General features: G+C 46.3%; 1 protein-coding gene across 2 annotated transcripts in view; it reads right to left on the bottom strand.

Annotated features, from left to right (window-relative positions):
• Window positions 1–21,420, bottom strand: part of dync2h1 (dynein cytoplasmic 2 heavy chain 1) — a 413,286-nt gene that overhangs the window by 32,553 nt on the left and 359,313 nt on the right. For both annotated transcript variants that reach the window (XM_033022666.1, XM_033022665.1), the window contains one exon: window positions 20,991–21,080. In XM_033022666.1, the coding sequence (XP_032878557.1) occupies window positions 20,991–21,080 (90 nt within the window). The remainder of the gene's footprint in view (window positions 1–20,990; window positions 21,081–21,420) is intronic.

Below are 21,420 nucleotides of genomic sequence, written 5' to 3'. Positions count from 1 at the left end.
ACATTTAAAAACGTTAAGAAAAGGACTTGGTAGGAATATCGATTATGACCACCAGAGATATACAAAGAAGATTAAATGGCACCACAAGCAAATTGTAAAGGATAAAACAGACTGTGTTAAATATTTCAGAAGTAAAAGCTTTAAAGACTGATCTATTAAACAATGAAATGGGATTGTGATCCTCCTGAAAAGGAAATTTGCCAAAACTGATGTATGATTTTGAAAAGTGAATACGACTTAAAACATTTAAAATGAAATCTCACTAGTGAAATTTGAGCACAGAATTCAAGGCTAACATTACAATGCTGAACAGAGGCATGCATTATTAGAGGTGCATTTTTTTGGTCAGACAATAACTGAAGGCTTGCATGATTTCTCAGGTCAAAATAAATGACTCCATGGTACTCTTTTAAAGATGTGCAGGAGATTTGACTGTCAATCGATACACCTCTCCTGCCCCCCCCCCCCCTCACATATATTCACACATCCTTTCATTGGCTTTGTCCCACCCCCACCACTTTTCCAGCCCTACTACATTCAGTCCGACCCAGAACAACACCTAGAGAGATGCTGCCTGAGTCCTCCAGAGATGCTGCCTGACCCACTGAATTGTGTTTCCTTTGTAAACCAGCCTTCATCCTCCTGCGCTCCAAGGAATATTCCCAGCCTACTCAACCTCTTTCTATAGCTCAGACCCTCAAGTCCTGGCAACATCCTTGTAAATCTTCTCTGTACTCTTTCCAATTTGGCAACATATAACGGTGCCCAGAACTGATCACAATGCTCCAAATGTGGCCTCACCAATGTCTTACTCAGACAGAGGGATAATAATTGGAAGATGGAGAAAGGTATTGACTGGGAGGGGAAGCGAAGTAGCAATTAGGGGGTGATGTAATTTCCAATGTGGAACCACAGGTCGGCGCTAGGAATGTCTGGTTCCATATTCAATTAAGTACATTTCTAAAACATAGCTTCTGGTGGAAGCCCCCAGCAATTAACAAGTATTGCTGGAGAGACACTTTGTAGAACTGGCTTGGTAAAGGAGATAAATGTCTCTGGTTCCTCATTTCCACATACAAAGTGCCCAATGCCCGTTTCAACCTATGGTCCCTTTTCCAAGACTAATACATGAGTGGTGAAGCCAAAAATGACCACAATTACTAATAGTAGAACTGAATGTATTCGCTCAGGTGGCAGAAGTCTGCAACACAATGCAACATCAGTATTTGAAACCTCGTACAAAAATGGAATTCAGGCTGAGTTTCAGAAGATGATGTGAGTTATCCAAAGAGAATGAGAAGGAGCAGTTCAGTGTCTTAACTATTTGGTACAATATTAATGCACCAACCTTTAAAAGCAATGAAACGCCCAAAGCAGCTGTACACTTCAAAACATGTCAATGGAAATCAGCCAAGAGCGTATCATTCTCTATGTCTTGGATGGTACTTTACTGTTCTTGCAGAGCATGGATAAAAGAGAAACCGCTAGAACACTGATTTATTACTGATAGCGTTGCACATACAGTGCAGATTGCATACCTGTGCTTCTGCATTTTTGAAGCTTTACAATGACAGTACATGTGTCTCTCTAGCACACCAGTGGTACATTGCCAGTTCTAAATCATACATTCATAGTCTGAACCTTGGCCTGCTGCCATTTACTTTTACTCAGCATTTGTAGAATAAGTTGTACAATTTGTCAATTCCACCAGAATGCTTGGTAAGGGGTGGAAAATACATCAGTCATTTCAGCAAATCAGTTACAGTGAATTCCAATGGAAAGAATGGTTTGCAGTTCATAATAATTGAATGTAACTAAACAACATAATTTTTTACATCTAGTTAGTCATATGTTACTATCCAGACTGATTCCTGGGATGTCAGGACTTTCATATGAAGAAAGACTGGATAGACTCGGCTTGTACTCGCTAGAATTTAGAAGATTGAGGGGGTATCTTATAGAAACTTACAAATTTCTTAAGGGGTTGGACAGGCTAGATGCAGGAAGTTTGTTCCCGATGTTGGGGAAGTCCAGAACAAGGGGTCACAGTTTAAGGATAAAGGGGAAATCTTTTAGGACTGAGATGAGAAAAACATTTTTTACACAGAGAGTGGTGAATCTCTGGAATTCTCTGCCACAGAATGTAGTTGAGGCCAGTTCATTGGCTATATTTAAGAGGGATTTAGATGTGACCCTTGTGGCTAAAGGGATCAGGGGGTATGGAGGGAAGGCAGGTACAGGATACTGAATTGGATGATCAGCCATGATCATATTGAATGGCGGTGCAGACTCGAAGGGACGAATGGCCTACTCCTGCACCTATTTTCTATGTTTCTATGTCTATGTTTCTATGTTACATGTCAATGAGAGGAATAGATTGGGTAGACATTCAGAGTCTTTTGCCCAGAGTAGGGGAATCGAGAACCAGAGGGCATAGGTTTAAGGTGAAGGAGTAAAGATTTAATAGGAATCCGAGGGATAACCTTTTCACATTAAAGGGTGGTGGACGTATGGAATGAGCTGCATGAGGAGATAGTTAAGGGAGGCACTATTGCAATGTTTAATAAACAATTAGACAGATACATGGATAGGACAAGTTTGGAGGGATATGGGCAAAACAAAAGCAGGTGGAACTAGTGTAGATGGGATATGTTGGTCGATGTGGGCAATTTGGCCCTATGGGCCTGTTTCCATGCTGTATGACTCTATGAAGTAAGGCACAATAAATTGAAAGGGATTCAGATACGATTCAAATACTGCATCTCAGTCAATCTGCTGAAAATAACTTTAACATTATGCAGAGGATGGTTTTCCTAACAATAGAAATGAACTATAAATAACCTGATCCATCAGTAATCAAGGCATATCTGAAAGTCTAGCATAGCAGAAACCTTTTGTTCCTTACAGACCAAAAATTGCTAAATAACTCAAAATTATAGATGTATATTTACACATAAATGGATTCCATGAACAGGGAAATTTCACGGGAGAATGGCCCATTGCCACATGGATGTCTCATTGCAACTTACTTATGGATTTGGCAGACATCTGCAACACAATGTAAACTTCAGTATTTGAACCCAATACAAAAATGGAATTCAGGATGAGTTTCAGGAGATAGTTTAGTTTAGTTTAGTTTAAGAGATACAGTACGGAACAAGCCTTTCGGTCCACTAAGTCCGCATTGCCCTCGTACACTAGCACTATCTTAAACACAAGGGACAATTTACAACTTTACTGAAGCCAATTAACCTACAAACCTGTACGTCTTTGGAGTGTGGGAGGAAACCGGAGCGCCCGGCGAAAACCCACGCATGGAGAACGTACAAACTCCGTGCAGACAGCACCCGTAGTCAGGATCCAACCCGGGTCTCTGGTGCTGTAAGTCAGCAACTCTACCACTGCGCCACAATGCCGCCTACTAATGCAGATGGTAAGAGTTATTTAGAGAATGACAAAAGGCAGCTCAGCAATTTATCTTTTTTTTTCTGTTATTCAAATTGGAGTTAAAAGCAGGAGGCATGCAATATTTAGCATTATTTCCCACCTTGTTTGAGATATAAAATGTAAATATCTGTGAAATAACTTCGGATAAGCATGAATGCCATACAGGAATAGAATTATAGAAACATACAGCACAGAAACAGGCCTTTCTGTCCCACCCCGTCCATGCTAACTACGAGGCCTACCCTCACTAGTCCCATTTGCCTGCATTGGGCCCATATTTTTCTACTCCATTCCTATCTAAAATTTCTGTCAGATACACATTTTAAACATTGTAAATGTATCTATCTCCAACACCTCCTCTGCCAGCTCATTCTAAATATTAATTACAATCTGCCTCTGATTACCAAGCCAATCTTGGACCCAACTTGCCTCTGAACCTTTGTGCCGTAACCTTTTGGACCAGCTGAACATTTGGTTGCTCCATATCCATTGCTCCACTTTCATCAATGTGCTTAATTATCTCGCCAAATACCTCATTCTGATTTGTGAGATGTGATTTCCTTTGCAAAACTACCATGTTGAAGGCAGTTTAGGGAAGATTTCAAAACCTGGCGATACTTCATTTCCTACATGACAATACACCTACATTTTGGATTGCATAGTGTACAATTAGTTATGCTTTATATTTTGATTTAGTTGCTATTTATTATCACCAGGGCCAGCTTTTGATACAAACAATAGCAGATACAAAGGTATTAGAATACAAGGTTTATTTTTAATTTAGAATAAAATAGATACTGTGTGTCGGATGGCTTTTATATAAGTTGCTCAATAATTTCCAAAGAAAGTAAAACATTATGTAATGCCTCTGTGGAGTTGCTGATCATTTTTGGCAAGGATGTGAAACAAGCTGTATCAATTAGTGTCCCATTTGCAAGATCAACACATTAAATATCTCACCCATCCCTGCCAATAAAGATCAATCATAAATTGAATTCTTCCTTCAAAGCACTGGCTCCTTGCTTCCAATGAATGAGGTTGGGCAATTCAACCTGCAGGAGGGAAAGGAGGTACAGGAGCTGGTGGGAGAGGGGGTGAAGATTGACGGGGTGGAAGAAGAAGGGATGTGAGAGAAAGCTCTGAGTGCAAAAGAGGCAGGATGTGGGAGGGAGAGGGCGAGGAAAACTACAGAGACACAGAGACACAGAGAGACAGAGAGACAGAGACAGAGAGAGAGAGAGAGAGAGAGAGAGGTTGAGAGAGAGAGAGAGATGAGTTGAGAGAGAGAGAGAGAGAGAGAGAGAGAGAGAGAGAGAGAGAGAGAGAGAGAGAGAGAGAGAGAGAGAGAGAGAGAGAGAGAGAGAGAGAGAGAGAGAGGAGTTGAGAGAGAGAAGTTGAGAGGAAGATGAAGATGAAATTATTGAGTTGAATGAGAAAAGGTGGTATTTTGGTGAGAGACAGGCAGACAAGCATGGTGACAGAAACAGACAGAGCAAGAGAGGAGAGACAGACAAGACATAGCAACAGGCAGACACAATAAGACAGATAGACAGAACAAGTCATAGAAAGACAGCAGGAGAGAGAGGGAGAAAGTGAGATAGGGAGACAGGGGAGCAAATGTTTGGTGGAGGTAATGATTTAGTGCATAACATCTGTTAATAAATGCAGCAAATTATGAAATATTTAATTTTAATTAATCAACTGATTAAAGTTCTCTACCACTTATCATAATTTTGGGCTGTGATTGTGCACTAATTTTGCATTATTTTTATTCTGACATTTGCTTTTTGATATATAAACAAATTTCTTAATATTGGAGGCAATCATTAATATCTGAAAGCTCTCTTACAATTGGGCTCCAGGAAGATTGACATGTACATACTTTAAGATGGCTGATGATATAAATGGCAGTTAAATGGTATAATTTTAAGTACAAATTTGGAAAAGAATATAAAAAGTAAATTAAGAGAATTGTCTGGGAAAGTTCAATGTGGGAAGGTGCAAGGTGATCATCTTTAGGTGTTCAAAACCACTTATCACTCGTACATAGAAATGCAAAAGCTAACCTTGCATTCTCTTGAATACGGAAGATCAAGAAGATCTAACCGAGTTTTACGATGATTAAAGAATTTGTAAATTAGAGCTAATAATTAAAGATGTGATATGTGAGGCTGTCCATTCCCATTATTACTATCAGCTGTTCAGAAAAGGAAGGCCCCAACTTCAAAATTGATACTGACTAGAGAGATTGAAAATTCAATGTAGTTGAATAACAATAATGTTGAGAAAATAAATTGGGTGTGCTGTCTCTCCTGAATATTCTCATCACTCATGCGATCTAACCTCTAGCTTTGAGAGTTCCCTTGAAGCTTATTGAGTCACCCACAGTACATGTGCACATTAAACATTGTTAGCAAAAGAAGAAAATTAACATAACATGAAACTTTTTTAGAAGGCCTTGTTACTAGGTTACGTTAGAAATCATTAATGAACCAACGCTGCTGTGGGTTATGGCATTTAGAGGGCAGCACAGTGGCGCAGCGGTAGAGCTGCAGCCTCACAGCACCAAAGACTCAGGTTTGTTGGTTAATTGGCTTCTGTAAATTGCCCCTAGTGTATCGGATGCGATGGAACTAGCGTGAATGGGTGATTAATGGTTGGCGTGGACTCTGTAAACCACAGGAATTGTTTCTGCATTGTTTCTCGAAACTAAAACGAAACTACACTAAACTACTTTCTAAAATCTGGATTTTAATTACATATTTCTGATGATAAGGCCATAGTAATGGTGAACCTGGTGGGCCTGTAATACTAAGAGAACAAATTCTCTGTGGAACAGATGCTGTTTTTGCTGTTCTATTCTGATATGCTATTTTCATATTCTATACTTGACGACAATCAAGGCAAATATCCCACATTGATGTAACAGATGGCCACTGGTATTCAGAGAGCCATAGCAACTCTAGAGGATATTGTGGATAATTAACCACCCAGCAGAATTGAGTTCAAATCCCACAATGGCAATTTCTGAAAATTAGTTCAGCAAATCTGGTAATTTGTCAATTGATGGCAGAAACTTGACAATAAAACCTGTCATGCATATTTTGCATCTTAAAGTTGCTTATCAAGATGCATAATGTAAAGCCATTTAAGAAGTTAGTGACTAGAAATGTGGGCTTCCATTTAATTGGCAAAAGCAAAACACAAAGAAATCTTTAGAAAACAAGAAAACTGAAGAGCAGCCTAACATATTTGATACATTCCAGCCAAGACTATCACCCTTATTGTGGAGAAAAGGTGATTGAGAGGAAAGAATATAGGTGTGTTGAGACAGGAAGATCCCTGTGGCAGGTAATCCGAGAAGGGGTGCTGTGGAAATGATCAAGGCTTAGTTCAGGAGATGATCGTGGAGAGAAGGAGTTGATGTGTAACCTATATTTGGGTGGGCTTTGGGCAGCTGGTATTGGTAAGCTCTAACAACAATAATTCTAAACAAAGCTGAATGATTTATTGTGATCTAGCAGGACTAGGTACTCACTAATTTGATGCACCACCTTGTATCCCCTTTCTGCTGTAATGAAATTACCAACTAAACTGCATGTAAACTACAACACAGCAGCATTTGATCCAATACTCATATCCAATAAAAAGGCCGTGACCTAAATGAATCCTATAAATGAAAATTAAGATGTACAAGATTTACATATATAAATTGATCTTGGGGAAGGTTGAGGTTCACAGACCTGAGAATAATGGCAGAAAACGAGTGGTCAGTAATAATAAAGATTTAAAGAAATAGTTTTTTGGGTAACACATACAAACATAACAATCTGCAGGAGAAATTCGAGGTCATTAATAGTAAGATTAAACGAGAACTTACCAGTTTGAAGTTTGATCTATATTTTATGAGGAGTTACGATGAGGGATTACGTGAAGAACCCCGCCAGGACGCGGCGTGTCATTCTTCAAAGCAGCGGTGTGAAATCACAGATAGCTGTAATGACTAAACATAGTAAGATTAGAGAAGAGATACCAGTTAAGTATATGATCAGGGTGGGAGCGGAGGGCACGTAATCCCTCATCGTAACTCCTCATAAAATACAGATCAAACTTCAAACTGGTAAGTTCTCGTTTAATCTTACTATTTTACTTCGGAGTCACGTGAGTGACTACGTGAAGATTTTAAAGCTCTGTGATTTCATGCCGTAGAAACGAGTCCATGCATCACGTCAGCCTTGACTGTGGGAGGAATTGTGTTAACATAATTTGGACATGAATTCGACATTGAAATCATAAAAATTTTTAACACAAATTTATAACCCCTTTTTATGGGTTTAAATTAATTTACAGAACTTAAATTGTTTCTGCAAACGTTCCAGGTTTCATTACTGGTTTATTATAAAATAATTGGAATGTTTTCACCTCCAGACCATCCTGCTGCCTTGAGGATTTGGTCCATTGGTACATCCAACTGTATCGCTGCCAATGTAGCTGCAGCCCTGGTGGAAAGAGACTTTTAAAAATTAGTATCCACCCCAGCCTGTGTTAGCACCTGTTTCAGCCATCTGGAGATGGTCTGGACCGTCACTCTTGGTGTGGTTGCTAGTGGCTGACCAAAATGTGCCTTTTCATTGCCTCTTAGGATATTCTTTTTCTCCGTGTATAACGACAGATGTCTTATTATACACAGACGGTCATCTGTTGGGTATGACCTAATTGTATATTGAGGCCTGCTGATCCCTTTTCTGTTCTGCTTACTATCTCATAAATATGAAACGTAATATTTTCTGTTGAGGAAGTCATGTTGTCCAGTCTAGTTTTTGCAGTGACTGTATCCTCTGTGCCGTGACCAATACCATTAGCATGACTGTTTTAATGTCAGTCTGTGTAGGGACAGAACTGTTGCTGGAGACCAATTCCTGAGCATCTTCAGGATTATTCTCATATCCCATATTTGGGAGTATCTGGTTCCCCTCATAGGTTTTGTACCAGTGGGTGAGTCCCAACAGTGTAATGGTCTGTCCCCTGCCATAGGTAAGTCGATAGGGCATTTCTGGCGCAGTTGATGGCACTGTAACTGAGCCTCTCATCATAGTGGAGGCCTGCCAGATATTCCAGAACAGACGGGATGTTCATGTCTTTGATACCATGTTTGATACCACAGGGAACCATGGTTGTGTAGGCCAATCGGGTACTACCAATACCAGATGCAGAGTCTTGTTGTATTTCCTTAATACCCGACTGATGAGGCAGGAAAGGAGGGAATGCGTAATAAACAATCCCCCCCCCCCCCCCCCCCCCAATGCAACGAAAATGCATCTGTCGCCGCTGCCCCAGGGTCTGGTTCCCATGTAACATAATTTGATAACTGGTGGTTAAGTCTGGATGCGAATAAATCGATATCTGGTGTTCCATATTTTGCTGTGATATCAGCAGTACTACTTTATTCAACATCCATTTGGTGTTTTCATTAAATTTGCGTGACCTGGTGTCTGCCACTGAATTTAGTCTTCCTGGTAGGTAAGTGGCTGATATCCAAATATCTCTCTGGATACACCATTGCCAATTTGTATAGCCAGATTGTCACATGATGTCGATTTGTTTCCACCCTGTGGTCAATGTATGCTACCACGGTGGTATGGTATTGGTGGCTCCGCACCCAAGTGCACTGGCATCAGTTTGTAGTACCATGGAAGGGTTACTGACAATGATTGGATTGGAACAAGGCCAGATGTTATCTATCCACCATTTTAGTTCCATTTTAGCTTGATTGGTAGTTTCACAGATCTGTCAAAGTGACCTGCATAATTTAGAGTGCTTGTATTTTGCTCTCTGTATGTTTTGGTAATGTAGAGGTCCAAATTGAGTGGCTGGAAAGGCAGCCATCATTATGCCAATTACTTTAGCTACCAATCTGATGGATGGTTTGCTGATGTCAGTGAGGTTATTGCAAGCCTCTATTAAATCTCTAGCCTTTCCCTTAGGCAGAGTCACCGACATGTGAACTGAGTCAATGGTGAAACCCCAGGTAGTCCATAGTAGTGGAAGGCGTTAGTTTAGATTTAACTGGATGAAAAATGAATCCCAGTTTTCCAAATAACTTTTTTGTGGCTGTTACAGGTTGTTTGGCCAATTCCAAAGTTTTGCCCATAATGAGTATGTCATCTAAATATGCCATGACCATGTGTGTACGTTTCCGTATAAACGCTAGGGCTGGTTTCAAATTTTTTGTGAACAGCCTGGGCAGATACTGTCAGAGTTGCACCATCCAGTTGAATTTTAAGTAACATCTGTGGTCACCTCGTATAGGCACTGAATAGTAAGCATCTTTTAAATCGATGCTGGCCATTGAACTAACCTTCGGAAATTAATTGTTAAGCAGTAACAAAGGTGTCTATTTTGTCAGATCTATGATGATGCGATGACCATCATCTTTTTTGTTTTTGATAAATATATTGGACACGAATTCTAATGGTTCGTGTTGAGTTTTCTCAATTACACCTTTTGTGTGAAGCCGCTTCAGTTCAGCTTGCGCTTTTGATTTTCCTTTATCAGAAGGCACGAACATTCAGTTCAGTATATGTTGAACTGGAGGGCTGTACTTGTGTATAAACTCTGTTGTATATACCTGGATACTGCTTAAGATGTAAGTATCGGTTGTTATCATGCTCCATGCATTCAGAAAAGAGTGTAATCTCTACCCAATCTCCGTGCCCACTGTATATTGTAGGGAACCAGACCCACCTACCTCCATAGTTACCAGTGGCAGGTTTACTTTTTGTAGGTTCTTCGCTGCTGTTGTAGCGCTGGGGTCTGGATTTTCGGTTTGGTTGGCGTTGGAGGTCCCCGCATCTTCCAAGAAGGCCCGCCTGGGCCATGGCCTAAAATGACTCATGTTTTGGGTACCGGTCCTTCGAGCTTTCACCAGTTCTGCTGGTGGGTGTGTGGGGGTGCTGTCGTTGGCCGTAGTGGGTTCCAGTAGGTTCTCTTGTTCCTGCACCCCCTGCACACTTGTCTTTTCTTCTGCGGACCCCTCTTCCAGGTCAGCCCAGAACTGACCCGCAGTGTTCCCCTCTGATGAGGTAGAAGCACTGTGCAGCCCTTCAAGAGGTACTGCTGTGGGTTTATCATAGGGCCCACAGTGACCCAACTCAATCTCCCGGAGTCTGTCACGTTGGAGCAAAGCTCCATACACCGCTTCTTCCGGCTCCAGCGCTCTCGGGCGCTGGCCGCCCGCGGTTGTTCAAAGTCGGACTCCTCGGAGTCCACGACCTTGCTTGTTTTGTATCTAGCCTTTCCGCCCGGCCGCGTGGATCTGGCTGGTGCGGAGGTGTCATCGGGCACAGCTGATCCCACTACGGGTGATCCAAGTGCCGCTGGCTGCTACTGGCTGCCCGCTGCTCCACGGTCCTCCTTCTCCAGCTTTGTCCTTACTGTCCTTCCGTGGAGTGGATATGGCCGGTGTGGAGGACATCTGGCACAGCTGATCCCATCTAGCCCACCAGCTTTGTCGCAGCCCGTTGGTTTCTGCACCTGCAATCAGCATGGTAAATACAAAAAAGACCGCAGATCTTACCTGCAGGTCCAGGTTAAAATTGTTGCTACGGGTGAACGTCGTTCCACCCCGTCTGCATGCCGTTATTGACTTGTCAAAAGTCAACGGCCCCATTTGAATAGTCTCCCGCCCGGCCGTGGTGTTCTGGCCGGGGACCAAATGTCGGCACAGCTCTTCCCATTACGGGAGATTAACGTGCCTTTGGCTGCTGCTGCTGGCTGCCTGCGACTCCGCGGTCTTCCCCAGCCAGCTTCACTAGCAGCACTTGTGGACACTCCTTTGTCCAGCTTCCCCTCCTGTAAAGACCCGGCGCGGGGAAACATTAGTTTTGCTCCCTCTCCCGCCCGGTCCGGTGCGGGAGTGAGTCGGGAGCGAAAGTCGGGCACAGCTGTTCCCATTACGGGAGATTAACGTGCCTTTGATTGCTGCTGCCGGCTGCCCGCAACTCCGCGGTCCTCCCCAGCCAGCTTCACTAGCAGCACTTGTGGACACCACTTTGTCCAGCTTCCCCTCCTGTGAAAAAACCCAGCGCGGGGAAACATTAGTTTTTTGCTTCCCTCTCCCGCCCGGCCGGGCCCGGTGCGGGAGCGAGTCGGGAGCGAAAGTCGGGCACAGCTGTTCCCATTACGGGAGTTTAGCGTGCCTTTGGCTGCTGCTACTGCCGGTTGCCCGTGACTCCGCGGTTCTCCCCCGCCAGCTTTCCCGCAGCCTTCATGGATCCGGTCCATGTTTCCACCTAAAAGGTGAGTGGAAGGAACGCAGAGTCTTCTTACCTGCTGTTCCCGACTTTCGAATTCTGGAACGCAGTCTCCTTACCTGCTGTTCCTGGTTTTCAAATTTTGCCGCTAAGGGAACATCGTTCCCCCTGCTGTGACTCGTTGCAATGCGTGTAGCGATATGGCACGCATGCGTCCTGGCGGGGTTCTTCACGTAGTCACTCACGTGACTCCGAAGTAAAATGGGGCTCTTCCCTGTACTGCATAAAGGGAAGGGAAGTTTTTAAGAGAGCGTTAGATTTGGCTCTTATGGCTGAGGGAATCAAGGGATACGGGGATAAGCCGGAATGGCGTACTGATTTTGGATGATCAGCCATGATCATGTTGAATCGTGGTGCAAACTCGAAGGACTGAATGGCCTACTCCTGCACCTATTTTCTGTTTCTGTTTCTATTCAAAAATAAACATTTTGAGGTTAACTATAAATAATGACACAAAATTTTAAGATTGGAGCTGCTCGTAAAATTCTGCTTTACCTCGGAGGAAAGTACAACTCATCAAGATAAGAAAAACTGGCAGTAAATTATTAAGTTTTTAATTGTAATGCCTAAATTGTGATGGATGAGTAGTGGATGAAAGACCTTTACATTCATACAATAATGGATTGTTTGTGTTGTAGCTAAAAGGCAGTTTAATTGGTAATTTCATCACATCTCTTAAAGGTTATTACATTTTTACTTCCTATGTAAAAATACCTCATTGTAACTTCGTGTAAATTGGCGAAGTCAGTTGTAGGTTAGTAAACTATTTACAAATTTCAAGTACTGGTTCAAAACAAGACAAGCTGAAATTTTTCAATTGTAAGATTCAAATGTCTTTGGACAAGTGATAAGTAACAAATGTTTAAACAATAACTGCACACTTCAAGAAAGTGTTACATTGGTTGTAATGTGGCGGCTCCCAAGGGTCGTGCCATCATACTGTCGAACCCCTCGGCACGGGAGTAGTTCAGTCCGGAGGTGGCCCTTAGCCAGAGGGTTTAAAGGCAGGGGTTTGGGTGCCATCTTTCTCTTGTTTGGTCTTCCCTACAACCGGGAGGAACATAATCAAGGGTGCCTCTCAAAACACTGGACTTCGTGCTTCCTTTTGAGACCCACGCACTACATTGGTGACCCCGACGCTCCATTGGCGTCATGATGGAGAGAAGAGAAAGCTCTACCTCCTCACAGGCCGGCCCGGCCCTGCCTCTGGACGCGGTCTCGTTGAAACTGCCCAACTTCTGGACCACCCGGCTGCTCATCGGGTTCCAGCAGGCGGAGGCCCAGTTCAACCTGCGGGGCATCACGGTCGATGCCACCCGCTTCTATTACCTGGTGGGGGCCCTCGACCAGGACACGGTTGAAGAGGTCACGGACTTCTTCAGCTCCTGCTCCAGATTTATGGCCTAAGCAGGATGGAGCGTGCTGCTAGGATCCTGCATATGGAGGGCCCAGGCGACCGACGGCCATCTAGCCTCTTAAAGGAGATGGTGGCTCTACTGGATGGGCACACGCCGTGCCTGTTGTTCGAGTATACATACCTGCATCTGCTGCCGGCCTACATTCGTCTGCAGCTCACAGACGCCTCGTTTGCCGACCTCAGGGCCCTCGGGAGGCGCGCCGACGCGCTGTGGATGGCGCGCCCTGATGACGTCAACGCGCTGGCCATCAGCAGAGACGGGGTCGCGCTGAGGCCGACGTGCCCTGATGACGTCAACGCGCTGGCCGTCGGCAGGCGCGCCGATGACGTCACCCCGGCAGCTCCCGATTTCCTCCGGTGGAGCGGGGGAGCTGTGGAAGGAGTGACAACTCCAGCCCAACGGCCCGCACGATCGCCCCCAGTGGCAGTGAGGGGTATTGCACCTGCAGTCCAGCGCCAGCAAGCTGCAGGCACCACCAGCAGGAGCAGGCAAGCTCCAAGTAACACAAACTTGAGGCGCTGGTGCCATTTCCATCAGCGCTGGGGTGCTGCAGCACGACAATGCCGCCAGCCGTGCACGTTCCGGGGAAACGCCTTGGCCGGCTGCCAATAGTCCCCGCGGCGGACGGCCAAATTCGCCACCTTTTCGCCTGGGATCGGCGCTCCGGGACCCGCTTCCTCGTGGATACTGGAGCGGAGCTCAGCGTCCTGCCCCCTTCGCTGGCCGACATTCGTTCCGGTAAGCGGGGGCCCGTCCTCACCGCGGCGAATGACAGCCTCATCCGCACATATGGAGTGCGCATGGTTCAGATCGTGTTCGGCTCCTGCCATTTCTCGTGGCGGTTCACCATTGCCGACGTCTCCCAGCCATTGCTCGGGGCCGATTTCCTCCGGGCGCATTCCCTCATGGTGGACGTCAGGCGTCAGCGTTTGGTCAATGGAGCCGATCACGTTGCGTTTGTATCAACCGGTGGGACGGCCCCTGGCGTCCGTGGACTCCCGCTTCGCACGGATCTTGGCCGCGTTCCCAGACATTCTGACCCCGCAGTTTCGATCATCGACCCCCAGCCACGGAGTGGTGCATTTTATCCAGACTACCGGCCCACCACTCCATGCACGAGCACGCCGCCTGCCGCCTGCCGCCGGATAAACTGCGTCTGGCACGGCGGGAATTCCGCACAATGGAGACCTTGGAGATCGTCCGCCCTTCGAGCAGCCCTTGGGCGTCCCCACTCCACATGGTCCCTAAGTCGAGCGGGGGCTGGCGACCTTGCGGGGATTATCGACGGCTGAACGCCGCAACAACAGCGGATCGATACCCCGTACCCCACATCCAGGACTTCACCGCCCATTTGGCTGGGGCCACAATATTTTCAAAAGTGGATCTGGTACGGGGTTATAACCAGATCCCGGTTCATCCGGATGACGTACCCAAGACGGCGATCATCACGCCATTCGGACTTTATGAGTTCACGCGGATGCCGTTCGGCCTCAAGAACGCTGCGCAGGCCTTTCAACACCTAATGGACGGGGTTTGTCGCGACCTCGATTTCGTGTTTGTGTACCTGGACGACATCCTGGTGGCCAGCCGCTCGCAGCAGGAGCACTGCGCCCACCTTCGGCAGCTCTGTCAGCGGCTCAGCGAGCATGGTTTGGCCATCAACCTCAACAAGTGCCGTTTTGGTGTAACCGAGATTGACTTCCTCGGCCACCGCGTGACTGCGCAAGGCGCGGTTCCCCTGACTGACAGGGTCGACGTCATCCGTCGGTTTCCCCGCCCACGCACGGTGCGTGGCCTGCAGGAGTTTATCGGCATGGTGGCTTTTTACCATCGTTTCGTGCCATCCGCGGCCCACATCATGCGGCCTCTGTATCAACTTCTGGCGGGTGGGCAGAACAAGAACGTTGAATGGACCCACGAGGCAGGGGCAGATTTTGACGGCGCGAAGGAGGCCCTTGCTCGGGCCGTACTGCTGGTGCACCCGCGGGAAGATGCCCCGACTGCTCTCACGGTGGACGCCTTGGAGTCGGCGGTTGGTGCTGTGCTGGAGCAACTGACGGGCGGAGGTTGGCGGCCCCTGGCCTTCTTCAGCCGGCACCTCAACCGTGCGCAGTCAAAATACAGCGCGTTCGATCGCGAGCTCCTGGCTCTGTACCTGGCAGTGCGCCATTTTCGCTACTTCCTGGAGGGCCGCCCGTTCACCGCCTACACGGACCACAAGCCGCTCACTTTCGCCCTGGCGAAGGTTTCCGATCCCTGGTCCGCACGACAGCAGCGGCAATTGGCCTACATATCGGAGTATACAACATCTATCCGCTACATCGAGGGGAAAGAGAACCGGGTGGCCGACGCATTGTCCCGCCCCGCTATCAACGCCGTGTTCGAGGTGGCGCCCGGAATTGACTATTCTGCTCTGGCAGAGGCACAGCTCACGGACGATGAGGTGCCCGCCTACCGGACTGCCATCTCCGGCCTCCACCTTGAGGATGTCCCTCTCGGTCCTGGGGGAGTGACAATCCTGTGCGATGTGTCGTCCGGTCAGCCGCGCCCCATCGTCCCTGCCACCTGGCGCCGGAGGGTGTTCGAGGTGATCCACGGACTGGCTCACCCATCAATCCGGGCGACAACGGCACTAGTGGCCGCTCATTTCATGTGGCACGGTCTGCGCAAGCAGGTTGGCCATTGGGCTCGCACCTGCATTCCGTGCCAGGCGGCAAAAATCCAGCGCCATGTCCGTGCGCCTCTCCAGGAGTTTGGTCTACCTCACCGGCGATTCGACCATCTCCACGTAGACATTGTAGGGCCTCTCCCGCCGTCCCGGGGCATCACCCACCTTCTTACAATGGTAGACCGCTTCACGCGGTGGCCGGAGGCCATTCCGCTGGCCGACACTTCAACGGCTACATGTGCTCGTGCGTTGTCCGCGCACTGGATTGCTCGCTTCGGGGTGCCGGCGCACATCTCCTCAGACCGGGGGCCACAGTTCACCTCCGAGCTGTGGTCAGCCATGGCTCGCTTGCTGGGGATGTGGCTACACCACACCACGGCTTACCACCCGCAAGCTAACGGTCTGGTGGAGAGATTCCACCGGCAGCTAAAGGCAGCACTGAAGGGACGACTCTCCGGCCCGGACTGGATGGTCGAGTTGCCGTGGGTCATGCTGGGCATCCGGACTGCTCCCAAAGAGGACTTGGCCTCATCATCGGCGGAGCTCGTGTACGGGTCGCCACTCACGGTGCCCGGGGAGTTCGTGCCGTCGGCGCCGGGGCAGCAGGGAACGCCCTCATCCACCCTAAAGCGCCTTCGCGAGCAAGTTGGCAGGCTCGTACCTGTCCCGACGTCCCGCCATGGGACATTTCGCCCACACGTGCCATCAGCCCTCAGGGACTGCCCATACGTCTTCCTGCGCCGTGATGCCCACCGGACGCCACTTCAGAGGCCGTACGAGGGACCGTTCCGGGTGCTAGAACACGGGCAGTCGACTTTTGTCCTGGACATGGGGGGCCGGCCGGAGGCAGTGTCGATTGACCGTTTGAAGCCGGCACACCTGGACATTGACCAGCCGGTGCTGGTTGCCCAACCTCGGCCTCGAGGGCGCCCCCCCTTCACGGCTCCCTCCGCCTGTCACTCCACCTGTCCTCCCGCCGGTCCCTCGACCTGTCCCTCCACCTATGCCTCCGCAAGCCCCACGATCGGCTGACTTTCGCACGCGGGCCGGCCGGGTCGTGCGCCCGCCGGTGCGTTTCGAGCCTCTGGTTCTGGGGGGGGTGGTCCTGTGGCGGCTCCCAAGGGTCGTGCCATCATACTGTCGAACCCCTCGGCACGGGAGTGGTTCAGTCCGGAGGCGGCCCTTAGCCAGAGGGTTTAAAGGCAGGGGTTTGGGTGCCATCTTTCTCTTGTTTGGTCTTCCCTACAACCGGGAGGAACATAATAAAAGGTGCCTCTCAAAACACTGGACTTTGTGCTTCCTTTTGAGACCCACACACTACAGTAAAGTATTTAAAGACTTCATGAAATTGTCTGTAGACAAAAATGCTGGAGAAACTCAGCGGGTGAGGTAGCATCTATTAGATTGGCAATGAGTTAAATTGTGGTTTTTCTTTCTGTTCTGTATTTACTAGTCAAATTCCTCTCTCAATTATCACAAAGATTCATAAATATTATTAGTTTAGTTTAGTAGAGATACAGGGCCGAAACAGGCCCCTCGGCCCACCGCGTCCGCACCGAACAGCAATCCCCGCACATTAACACTATCCTACACACACTAGGGACCATTTACACTTATACCCAGCCAATTTGCAGTATAATGTGGATAAATGTGAGATTATCCACTTTGGTGGCAAGAACAAGAAGGCAGATTATTATCTGAATGGTGCCAGATTAGGAAAAGGGGAGGTGCAACAAGACCTAGGTGTCCTTGTACATCAGTAACTGAAAGTAAGCATGCATGTACAGCAGGCAGTGAAGCAAGCTAATGGCATGTTGGCCTTCATAGAAACATAGAAAATAGGTGCAGGAGTAGGCCATTCGGCCCTTCGAGCCTGCACCGCCATTCAATATGATCATGGCTGATCATCCAACTCAGTATCCTGTACCTGCCTTCTCTCCATACCCCCTGATCCCTTTAGCCACAAGGGCCACATCTAACTCCCTCTTAAATATAGTCAATGAACTGGCCTCAACTGCCTTCTGTGGCAGAGAGTTCCAGAGATTCACCACTCTCTGTGTGAAAAATGTTTTTCTCATCTCGGTCCTAAAGGATTTCCCCTTTATCCTTAAACTGTGACCCCTTGTCCTGGACTTCCCCAACATCGGGAACAATCTTCCTGCATCTAGCCTGTCCAACACCTTAAGGATTTTGTAAGTTTCTATAAGATCCCCCCCTCAATCTTCTAAATTCTAGCGAGTACAAGCCAAGTCTATCCAGTCTTTCTTCATATGAAAGTCCTGACATCCCAGGAATCAGTCTGGTGAACCTTCTCTGTACTTCCTCCATGGCAAGAATGTATTTTCTCACATTTGGAGACCAAACCTGTACGCAATACTCCAGGTATGGTCTCACCAAGACCCTGTACAACTGCAGTAGAACCTCCCTGCTCCTATACTCAAATCCTTTTGCTATGAATGCTAACATACCATTCACTTTCTTCACTGCCTGCTGCACCTGCATTCCTACTTTCAATGACTGGTGTACCATGACAACCAGGTCTCGTTGCATCTCCCCTTTTCCTAATCGGCCACCATTTAGATAATAGTCTACTTTCCTGTTTTTGCCACCAAAGTGGATAACCTCACATTTATCCACATTATACTGCATCTGCCATGCATTTGCCCACTCACCCAGCCTATCCAAGTCACCTTGCAGCCTCCTAGCATCCTCCTCACAGCTAACACTGCCCCACAGCTTCGTGTCATCCGCAAACTTGGAGATGTTACAATCAATTCCCTCGTCCAAATCATTAATATATATTGTAAATAGCTGGGGTCCCAGCACTGAGCCTTGCGGTACCCCACTGGTACTTGCGGTACTGCCTGCCATTCTGAAAAGGACCCGTTTACTCCTACTCTTTGCTTCCTGTTTGCCAGCCAGTTCTCCATCCACATCAATACTGAACCCCCAATACCGTGTGCTTTAAGTTTGTATACTAATCTCTTATGTGGGACCTTGTCAAAAGCCTTCTGAAAGTTCAGATATAACACATCCACTGTTTCTCCCTTATCCACTCTACTAGTTACATCCTCGAAAAATTCTATAAGATTCGTCAGACATATACCTTTCGTAAATCCATGCTGACTTTTTCCAATGATTTCACCACTTTCCAAATGTGCTGCTATCCCATCTTTAATAACTGACTCTAGCCGTTTCCCCACTACCGATGTTAAACTAACTGGTCTGTAATTCCCCGTTTTCTCTCTCCCTCCCTTTTTAAAAAGTGGGGTTACATTAGCTACCCTCCAATCCTCAGGAACTACTCCAGAATCTAAAGAGTTTTGAAAAATTATCACTAATGCGTCCACTATTTCTGGGGCTACTTCCTTAAGTACTCTGGGATGCAGACTATCTGGCCCTGGGGATTTATCGGCCTTTAATCCATTCAATTTACCTAACACCACTTCCCGGCTACGCGGTCCCCTGCTATTTCTGGCAGATTATTTATGTCTTCCTTAGTGAAGACGGAACCAAAGTAGTTATTCAATTGGTCTGCCATGTCCTTGTTCCCCATGATCAATTCACCTGTTTCTGACTGCAAGAGACCTACATTTGTTTTAACTAATCTCTTTCTCTTCACATATCTATAAAAACTTTTGCAGTCAGTTTTTATGTTCCCTGCCAGTTTTCTTTCATAATCTATTTTCCCTATCCTAATTAAGCCCTTTGTCCTCCTCTGCTGGACTCTGAATTTCTCCCAGTCTTCTGGTAGGCCGCTTTTTCTGGCTAATTTGTAGGCATTATCTTTTGTTTTGATACTATCCCTGATTTCCCTTGTTATCCACATATGCACTACCTTCCCTGATTTATTATTTTGCCAAATTGGGATGAACAATTGGTGTAGTTCATCCATGCAGTCTTTAATTGCTTTCATAGCGAGAGGATTTGAGTATAGGAGCAAGAAGGTCCTACTGCAGTTGTGCAGGGCCCTAGTAAGACCACACCTAGTGTATTGTGTGCAGTTTGGTCTCCTAATTTGAGGAAGAACATTCTTGCTATTTTGGGAGTGCAGTGCAGGTTCACCAGGTGTAGGTTCACCAGGATGATCTTAAATCAGATTAATTTTGATACGTGTCAAATTGTAAGATCATGTCATGTTTCAAAAGTATCACTGAAAAGTCACAGTTGTTTGGAGAATGACAGGAGGTAGTGTTAGATAATCTATTTGAAGCATTGTTGCTTTTGCACAAGCTTTGTGGAAGAAGAAGGACCTCTGTGTGCCAGTCAAACTATGATTAGGTCTGATTGAAAAGACAGATAAGCTGAATGGGCTGCATTGCTTGAGACTTTGCTGCCAATTAATAAAAAACCAAGGCCAAAACGTGGGAGAAGGTCTCAGTCAAGTGAAATGACATTTGCAGCTATTGTCTGAGTACTCTATTGATTTAAGAAATTATGAAGTGCCCTGGTACTTTGTACTGTTATGCTTCTAAGAATCCATCAGTGCACTTGGTCTTAAGTGAAACAATTGATGAGCATCCGTGAGATACACCAGTGCAGAGAACTGCTGGCAATGGAGGCATTCAACCGTTGAGATTAATTCACAGTTCAGCTGCATCCCTCAAGCTTATTTTGGGTGTTGCTGGAACAGTGTAGGAGGCTGAAAAGTCAAGAGTTAGCATGTAACCTGGTCAACTTCATCCTTGTGTATTTTTACAATGGCACAGTATAACCAGCTCATGTTTGTGGCACTTCTTGAAGCCCTCATTTTGGATTTAGTTTCCCGTAGTTTAAAAATATGACCCAAAATGCACAAAATCACCTAACCACACATACCATTTCTCAGAAGCTTTCTCTGCTCAACCTTTGAACGTATAACCGTGTACATTATAACAGTGTTAGCCAAAGTCTAATGAGGTGAAGAAAAATTACGGCAACTCTTCATTAAACCTGTGAACTAATTTGAAAGTAATGATTTTTTAATGATTATCAAAGAATGCAAGCCAAAACTGAAGGAAAAAAAAGTGTGTTTACTCCTTGGAGGCTCCACATTCTGTTCAGTTGATGTACATGAATCAGATATCAATATTTATGATATATGCCCTTCTGTTTCCAATAAATCCTTCAAAGCATTTCATGTTTGATTTTAGTATTCATATTTACCTGTATTGCAAGAGCTCGAGCAACCAATCCTCTGAGGTACTGCATGGGGTCTTCAGGCCCTTCCCACTTGTTCTGCCAGCTCAAAGGACACTGCACAAATAAAATTAAACATTTAGAATACAGACCTCCACATGATGAATATTCATTCCAAGTGGGGTAATTCTCCAACCTGGTTCGAAAAAACCTATTATATGTTCATAAGTTCATAAATTGCAGGTGCAGAATTAGGGCATCTAGTCTACTCTGCCATTCAATCATGGCTGATCTATCTTTCCCTCTCAACCCCATTCTCCTGCCTTCTCCCCATAAATTGGGAATATGAATACAAAAAACAATCTATTAAATCTAAACTAAAACATAAAAAGGCTGAGATAATGAGATAATAAGTGATTTGATCTCTGGTTCAAAATGGCCAATTACAAATTGGCAG

Source organism: Amblyraja radiata, chromosome 6, assembly GCF_010909765.2.
Source record: "Amblyraja radiata isolate CabotCenter1 chromosome 6, sAmbRad1.1.pri, whole genome shotgun sequence".
NCBI lineage: Eukaryota > Metazoa > Chordata > Chondrichthyes > Rajiformes > Rajidae > Amblyraja > Amblyraja radiata.
This window is presented reverse-complemented; position numbering and strand designations above follow the sequence as displayed.